At 34.3% G+C, this 9,206-nt stretch overlaps 1 protein-coding gene across 3 annotated transcripts in view; it reads left to right on the forward strand.

Annotated features, from left to right (window-relative positions):
• The window catches only part of LOC136033849 (mannosylglucosyl-3-phosphoglycerate phosphatase-like), a 70,861-nt gene that overhangs the window by 56,436 nt on the left and 5,219 nt on the right, over positions 1-9,206 (forward strand). For all 3 annotated transcript variants that reach the window (XM_065714808.1, XM_065714807.1, XM_065714806.1), the window contains exons 9-11: positions 1,922-2,055; positions 4,501-4,630; positions 6,501-6,719. In XM_065714808.1, the coding sequence (XP_065570880.1) occupies positions 1,922-2,055; positions 4,501-4,630; positions 6,501-6,719 (483 nt within the window). The remainder of the gene's footprint in view (positions 1-1,921; positions 2,056-4,500; positions 4,631-6,500; positions 6,720-9,206) is intronic.

Genomic DNA, 9,206 nt, shown 5'->3' on the forward strand with positions numbered 1-9,206 from the left:
TCTCTCTCTCTCTCTCTCTCTCTCTCTCTCTCTCTCTCTCTCTCTCTCTATTTTTTTCAATTCTGTTCGGATATTATAGACTATCTTTGGTATTTCAATGTTCTATAATTAAGGAAGTATTCATTATGGAAAAGCTAATGAAAAACTTGATGAATTAATGAAATCCTGTTTAATTTGATAGTGAAAAAGCTTCAGCTTGAAGCTTTCAATTAGAAAATAGCCTATTACAGAAAATAGCTTTCAATTAGAAAATTAAACCTGTTACAAAGTTCCGTTTTAAAGTATCAAAAATGGAAATATAATTCCCCCTGGACCTATCCTAGGACTAATCATGTATGAAAACTGTGTTTTTTAAGATTTGTGTTTTGTTTGTTTCAAAATTCTGAAAATTTTTAGGCATTACCACATTTTCCTCAGTGTTTCCATGTTGAACCGTGAAAATGTACATAAACACTAATTAGCTAAATTTCACAATAATTTTCGTCCGTAAAAGTTCAAAAGATAATAGTCTGTTTGTTCCCAAGAACAACACCGCTTTCAAATGAAAACCCAACCTTCTTGAGTTGTTTTGCCACATGTTTTAGCTTATTTTTGGCTAAGTTTCCCGGCTACATTTCTTTTTTTAAGTTTGGCGCCCGCTACTACCAACAATTGGATATGGGCTCTGTTAAAAATAAATTGAAATCCTATTTTTTATTAATATTTAAGATATATATGGCTGTGTAAGTTTCCTCTTAACCAATTCAAACAATCAGTTTTCATTTTCATTGTCCTTGGTGCTTTAACGAAAAGTTATTGTATATGCAATTTCTGTTAGATATTAATTTTCCTCTTATCATCTTACAGTACTGCGAAGAAACACATTTGGTTTCTATATCGAAGCGTAATGGAAAGATCTATTTCTGTTTCGAAAAATACAATTTGAACATATGAATGTCTTTCAATACATGCGAAGAAATGAAATAAAAAATTAGAAAAAGGACTAATTTTATCAAAATACACTAATGGAAACATCAAATAAGCTTCCGGAACACTCTGATTGTGTAATCGACAACTGTCATCAATAGGTAACAACTTTAAAAACTATCTGAAAGCTAAATCTGCTGGGCAATAGTTCCATTTTTTTTTCTGATAAGCTTGTTTTAAGGTGGCTTTAGTATGCTCTAGACATGTACGCTGTTTTTCAAGATTTTATATATATATATATATATATATATATATATATATATATATATATATATATATATATATATATATATATATATATATATATATGTATATATATATATATCGTGCTTAAGCAATAATGTTCTAATATAGGAACTAAAACCATGAAAATTACATTTTGAAATTCTTGTCTTGACCCTCCCTTTCATGAAATTAATACCAGCTGGATTGGACTGAAATGAAACAAAATTAACCATTTGCATTTTTTTTTCTGAAGTAAGCTAAGCCCTAGTATTTTAATGAAATCAGGATTTTCATTATGAAAACACTAGTAGATTTCATGTTTTGTTTTTTCAGCTTTAAGCTCAATCAAATGAATGGACATAAAGCTTCATTTGCATCCGATTTTTTTGTTGGATCTATCGTATTATGGGCTGAAGAGATTGTAGCAAATTTAGTTGCTCTCGGAATTGATTTTGATTCATATATATTCGGTCTAAAATAAATTTTTGTGCTCTCCTGGAAGACAACTAGCATTAGATTATTGATTATGTTTAGGAAATGACAATAATAATCTGGGTTCTGTCAGACTAGAAAATTGTGAACTCACTAATCTTATTAACTTTAGTGGTTTCTTGTACATTTCATACTGTTTCTTCCATAATGGTCTCTCGTAGTGGTTTCTCGTATATTCCAAAATTATAAAAATTTGTGTGTCGTCCTTTCATTGCTCAGTTTTGGAATTTTAATTTAGGTTGACGAAGAGCTAGCTCCAGATCTAAGCATAGCTGTTCAAAATTATTTTATAAGCGTCAAAAAGCGTAAGGACAAAAAAAGAAGGTCGTCGTCACACAAACTACCTCTTGTTTCCCGTCAACTTACTAGGCGGTAAGAATTTCCTCACTTTTACCATATATATTTCAATTTGTATCCTTTTCTAAACCCTGAGTGCCCCAAGGTTGGTGCTTTCCCCTTATAAAGTAAAATAACAAAATTGTTTTATAAATAATAACTCATAAAGGCCAATTCTACAGCCTGATGTTTTAGCCTTATTTTCGGTCTTTTTTTTCTGTTTATAACAAATTTCTTTCTTCCAAGGCTTTTCTTGGTTGGGTGAATGTACTAGTTTAACGTAATCATATATAATGAATGAAATGACCAAAGACATTTTTATTTAAATTTTTACTTCCTTATAAGAAGAAAAGGAAGTTTGAATGAGAGAAGTTAGAATCTTTGTTTAAAATAGATGAGCGTTACTTTGAAATAGCAGCATAGATTTGTCACTTTCAGCTACTATTTTAAACATGTAGGTTCTAGTCAATATTTTGTGATACATTCTTCTGAATAAAAAGTGGATACCGGGTAATTTTCTTTGATATTTTCTACTTTGTTTGAATCTTCTTCTTTTATCCTAATCTTTTATACAGTCTCTATACAAGTCTCTATGTAACTCATTGAATTAAAATACGGTCAAGGTATTCTTTTTTTATAATTGATATAAAATAGGCTGTCTAACCCAATAAATCAAATAATCGGCAGTACAGAAATAGAATATACAAATCCAGCCAGTTTATTTTCCTATTTTAAACAGAATTTTAGACTATGTAAATTTATCATAAAGGGCTTTGAAACAAATTACCTAAGGTCTCTACAACAGAGGCAGGGGTGTGTGTAGGTGTTTAGAGCCTCTGGGATTAGACCCCCTGAAGAGCTATTGGCGCTCTAAAGATTTTGTGATGAATTGGTTTCCATCATAGTCACCCCACTCAATTTGTTTTGATTTTTCCTTAATTGTTTTATGCTTCTCTTTTCTCTATTTTATGCTCTTATTTTTGATTATTCCGCTTCTCAAACTGAAAAGCTGACCTATTTTTCGTGCTGTGCATAGAATATATAATACAGACACCTAGAAATCTAGGTCCAACTAGCAGAAAAATGTGACAAAGGTAAAAGTCCTCAGGATCGATTTTTTAAACTCCAAAAGTATATTTTCCTGATTTTCCTGGTTCACATTTTATTTTGATTAATTCTGGTACGAGACAGGAGTATATATCCTGTAAGTTTAGGAGTAAACTCCATTGCTGCTTCAATGTTCAATAGTATAAAACTTGAATCAACTGGATATTTTTCTGAACAGCTAATTTGACTACTATCTCACTTTATTTTACGGATTAAACTTCAGGGAAGTTTTGGTTCAAAACACACTTAAAGTATTCTTGAAATGGACTTATCTCCTGTTTAGGGTAAAGACAAGTAAAGGATCTAGTTCCTCAGTGGTAACTTAGCATGGGGTCAGCCACTGTTCAAAAATCGATGCTTTTTAATGATCGATATTTTATGAAAAAAAAAAAAAAAAACACATTCTTATGTTCCTTTTTCGTCGTTCTCAATTTACAGGAACAGTTTCGCATTTTAGTGCGTCTGATTGTCAAATTACTGTAGAATTAAACAATAATAGACGGAAAGTTTGTGTATTTTAGATGTTCCAAATGCTTCTTAACATAATGTTGAGCTGTATCCGATAAGAATTATGTTTTAATGACTCATGTTTAAGCCAGGGATTTAAATTAAGCATACTCCTTTTTTTTTTTACTTTAAATGCGAACATGTTATGGATTGTGGTAAATCCGTGAAGTAAAGTGATAAACTTCAACCAGTATATTGAAGTTTATTTGCTTTATTTTGTAAACTAAATAGTGTGCCATGTTTTGTTAGTCTATTTTGGCTAGGAAAATTTATCAACGTTTAAGAGTTTATAAAACATTCAAAATTTACCATTTCACTTTAGACGCTAATAGAATCTATTGACCATAAAATAGGACCCCGTTCGGCGGCTTTCCTCGTGAGAGACGGATCTTAAACCACTGCCCGTCTCGTCCAGAATCTTGTGGTACTATACTCCTGTTCGGTATGAATCCTTATTGAAATCCGCGACGATTTAGATTTTCCCGTGGTTACAATGCAGAAGATTCACTATGCAGTTATCCTATTAATCATCTCTATTTTTAAGGCGCAACTGTATAAAACAAATTCTACCCACAAAGAACAGATATGTGGACATCACTTAAAATAGTTTTATTTGATGTTTGTCATAATCCAATGGTTTTGTGTCGTCACTTGAGCTGTCCTTGCTGCTAGGGTTTTGCAATATTCTGTTCTTGCCACCTTACCCTAGGTTGGATAGCTCCCTTGTATTAAAACCTAGTATATATATATATATATATATATATATATATATATATATATATATATATATATATATATATATATATATATATATATATATATCACATAGTGCTTGCAATTTATAAGCAGTGTTGTCTTATTTTTTAGAGCAAGCACAATCAAGACACCAGATTTGAGTGGATTGACGAGCCCATCGAATCGTAGAATATCAGTCGCTTCTACTCCAGATGCCCATACTTCCATCATCGAAGAAGAATTTTTGCACCTTAATTTGAAGGTAAGTCTGTCTCAATCTCAATATTTTGTCTTCAGCAATAAAGACTTTCATAGCCCTCGAGTAGTCAGTTTTGCTACTAAAATAATGTTAATTTATTAGCAAATAATTGTATAGTCAAAAACTCTAGTTAAGAGTTATGTTGTGATAAAGAAGCTTTTTTTACTTGAAGATTAATTTTAAAAGAAAGAGAGAAAATACTGTTTCAGACTTCGTAACACGCTCATCTGTACGTCAGTCTTGCTGAAATACTCCGGAAGAAGTAATGTGGAGTTGACGGAAGGCAAATGATATTTCGATTAGTTGTATAGTTCTGTTACGGGTAGTCAGACATAATGATGAATTTGAAATTGTTTTATATTTTGTTCAAGACTTCTCTAGAACGTTCAAGAACGTTTCCTAGGTGTTAAAATCGGATTATATTTCGATTGGTCGGCAGTTGTTTTGGGTTTCAAATCCATTCCTTGACATTTTCAGACTACCAGTATCCAAAATAGCTGACACTGGATATTTTTTTTGGTGTAATTTAATGATGTAAGTAATAATTAGCGCATTTGGTAAGATATTTCAGCAGGTACTAGAGGTGTCTAATTTTATTGCAAAGTTTAACCAAATGAGGTTGGCTTTTTTTAATTACTATTATCAGCTTTTCCTGAAGGCTGTTATATTTCTCAATGGGCAATTGCACTCTCCAGGGAGGGGGAGTGGGAAATCCTGAAAAATTATCTGGATGGGGGGAATCGCCCCGCCTGGTCTCTCCCGTCTCATGCGGATACGTGTTCAATCTTCATTTCGATCATTATTACAATTGTTTACTGTCCTTATTAACTGTGAGAGGATATAGTACACTCTTAACACTGAACTTGTTTATCTTGGCTTTGACAAGTGATTATCGAGTATGTTCTGTGCTGTTTTGAAGTCTAATTATATAATTTATATTAAATTAGCAATAAATAACAGTTACGGATATCGGGTTTTATTTTTCATTGCGATCTGATGCTCATTGTTTGAAAGTGTCCAAATCCCAAAATAATTAAAGTGAAAATATGAATCCTTTACAACGTTTCTAAGCCTTTCTTTTTAATTGGATCGGGTATCGGTCAAGCAGGTTGTGGAAATAATTCTAGCGCCACAATACAATAAACTTTGTACAATGATCTAGGTTCCTTCTACAAGAACAAATTTTGTTTTAAACAAGAGCCTTTGAGGAACCAGCGCAAGGCATTTTCTTGACGGTAATTTAATATAGTAATCAGCCAATATATTCAATTCCTATTTCACGCATAGCACCAGTGCTCAGATATACATAGTTTTAAAAACAGTTTCAACAACGAAGTCTGTGGTAACTTAGAGTAATTTACTAAATGATGTTGCCACGAACGCTTATGTCAGCACCGTTGTAGAGGAGAGGGCTAGCAAGCTCTTGATTTATTTAATTTGCTAAAGAATAGTATCAAAGATAGTGTTTTTACTGCTCGATGGAGAGGGGATAGGCATGCTCTTGATTTTGCATAATGTGCTAGCAAGGACGTATCCAAGAGAAGGAAAGGGGTTACTGGGTTTGACTCCCCTCCCCCGAAATTCTTGTCTAGGTCGTAGAAAAGCAACAAAATCGTATATAAGCAAATTTTTGACGTGTTTTCAAAGTCCCGAACAAAATTCCTGGACACGGTCTTGTGTGCTAGATATTGTTTTCAGAGACTTTGATCTCAGTTCTTCAGTGGATTTAGGAAAAAAAATAATAAAAACAATCAAATTTTTAACCAATTTTCAGGGTTTTTTTTCTATTGTTAAACGTCTTTGTGTTTGGGACTGTACTTCCCAAAATTATGTGAGTTGGACTAAAACTAGTTGTTTGTTAATTCCTTTTTAGAATATTCAGAGTGGCAACGTCAGTCCCAAAATATCTGACGGTATACTGGACGGCCACGAGGTTCATAATCGCTTAAAAGAGTTGGAAATTCATCAAAGTTGTCATCCAAAACGGCACCTTACTCGCCAAATCACTCTAGAAGAAATTGAAGTTATGGAGAATTTTGCGTCTCAGCTGGCTCCTCAATTAGAGGGACGGATTCAAATTTTGACTGAAGAGGTGAATCTCTCTCTCTCTCTCTCTCTCTCTCTCTCTCTCTCTCTCTCTCTCTCTCTCTCTCTCTCTCTCTCTCTCTCTCTCTCTCTCTCTCTCTCTCTCTCTCTCTCTCTCTCTCTCTCTCTCTCTCTCTCTCTCTCTCTCTTTCTCTTTCTCTCTTATGCTACCTTTTACAACATACTAAGCACTAAGTAAGATTTGAAGATTTGTCATACTAGAAAAAAAAGGAACGAATAATCACTGAAAATATTAGTTCTGCGGTGCATTGTTTCAAGCTTGTTCTTGTGGCAAGGGGTAGAAGGGAACGGTATTTAGAATAGAATATGATTTATTGGCTAAAATAGCACACAAGCTAGCATAAGCACGTCAGAATAATTACAATGATAAAATAAATGTAAAGGGATAAACATTATTACAAAGGTAAATCAATTATTAAAATGCGAAACAAAATAGGGAACGAAAGAGTTTTTGTACCTCATGGTCAACATTTGGGGGCACAAGTCAAGTTGGGTATTTGGAGCTCTACACGCACCAAGTCTTGTATTAGGAAGGATTGGGGGATTTTCTTTGAAGGGGGAAGAAGCTCAAAGCAGGGAGTGTCCAAACTTACACATGAGATGGTACCTACGTTCTTTAAGGGTTGGGATTCGTAGAGCTGCCAGGGTTCAAATTCTGTCGTTGATGTAGTTAAGGTCATGCAATTGGGGTCCCCAAACTGGGTATGCGTATTCAAGCAAAGGGCGTACACAACACGTGTACGTCGTTATTGTGTAAATACTTCGTTGGGATCTTTTGCTCGTTGTTTGATCCAAAATTCTTAACAATAATCTTGATAGCCTGTCACCACTCGTCTTCGAGAGGTCTCTCTACAAAGACAGATTTTCTTTTTACTTTCAGTTTGCTAGTAAAAAATTTTGAGTAATGTTTATTCGAAATTGTATTACTTTGAGACGTTTTACTTTCTAGTTAGTAATGTCATGGAAAGAATATTTGGAAAAATATTTAAAATTTGGATTCTTGGGGGTTGTTTTATCTCTGGAATTTTTGTTATATTATCTTTGATCTATTTTTAACAAAATGGCTGTATAAAGAATTCGATTGGACGCATTTGGGGAAAAGAAGGTTCAGAGGGGGAGACTAGTCATCATTGGATCACTTTTGACTCTTAAAGAGTGAATTGGAACTTTCAATTTCTAATCATTTAAGTCCCCTCCAAAGTTTATACGACCACCTCTTCCATAAGAACCTTATATGTCCCCGCGGCATAAGTTAAAACCCTTCCCTGGCTCTAGGGAGGGGGTTATCTTGACAACGAAGTTTTTGTTATCTTATAGTTGGAATATTTCAAACAAACTGGGTGTCTCAAAATTTTAATTTGTTGCATTTGGGGAAAAGAGGGGGTTTGAGTCAGGGGGGAGGTATTTGCCCTCTGTTAACTCATAAAAAGGTAACTAGAACTGTCAATTTCCAATCAAATGAGCCACCATCGAAGTTTATACGACTACTCCTTACATAAAAATCTCATACATCTCAGGGCATAGCTGATAACACTTGGCCCCAGGCTCTAGGGGGTTGGGTCGACCCGGAGTTTTTGTTATGTGATGTTGAACTATTTTTAAAAATGGTCATCTCATAATTTGTATAGAATGGATGTGGGAAAAAAGAGCTAGGGGGCGGCTAGTTGGGCTTGGATCTCTTGTTAATGTGAAAAAGGGAACTGGATTAAATGTGCCCTCTTTGGAGTTTATACAAGCATCCTTTCCGTAAAAATCATATATGGGCCTAGGGTATAACTTACAAAGCCTGCCTCCGGGCCCTGGGGGGTTGTGTCAACCCCAGAGTTTTCGTTGTATGATCTTTGAACTATTTAAAAAAAAATGGTTATCTTAAAGTTCTTATCTGATGAATTTGAGAAAGAAAAGGCGCGGGGGGGGGAGTTGCCCTCCGCTCCCTTTTGACCCTTAAAAGGTGAACTGTAACTTTTGGTTTTCTATCAGATGAGCCCTCTCTGACGTTTATACGAGCATCACTTCCATAAGAACCATATATGCCCCCAGGGCATAACTTAGAACGCCTGCCCCCTGGCCTTGGTGGGTTGTGTTGACACCGTTGGTTGTGTTTTTGTTATGTTATCTTTGAATTATTTTTTACAAAATGGCTATTTCAAAATTTTTGTCTGAGGCATTTGGGAAAAATAAGGCATGGGGGGCTAGTTACACTGCGATCACTTTTAACTCTTAAAAAAATTTTCAATCGAATGAGCCTCTTCTGAAGTTTATGCAACGACCCCTTCCATATGAAGTGCCTCTGAAAAAAATGAAATAAATAATAAAACATTGGAGCCATATGGCCTTTGCTATAGGCAATGCTATAGCGTTACCTCTGATAATCACTTACAGGACATAAGAAAAGGATTTTTGTTTTGGAGAGAACTAAAAACGACCACGATTGGTAATAACGTCTTGGATTTTGTGTTTGTTTGTGAAGAGT

The sequence above is a fragment of the Artemia franciscana genome, chromosome 12 (assembly GCF_032884065.1).
Source record: "Artemia franciscana chromosome 12, ASM3288406v1, whole genome shotgun sequence".
NCBI lineage: Eukaryota > Metazoa > Arthropoda > Branchiopoda > Anostraca > Artemiidae > Artemia > Artemia franciscana.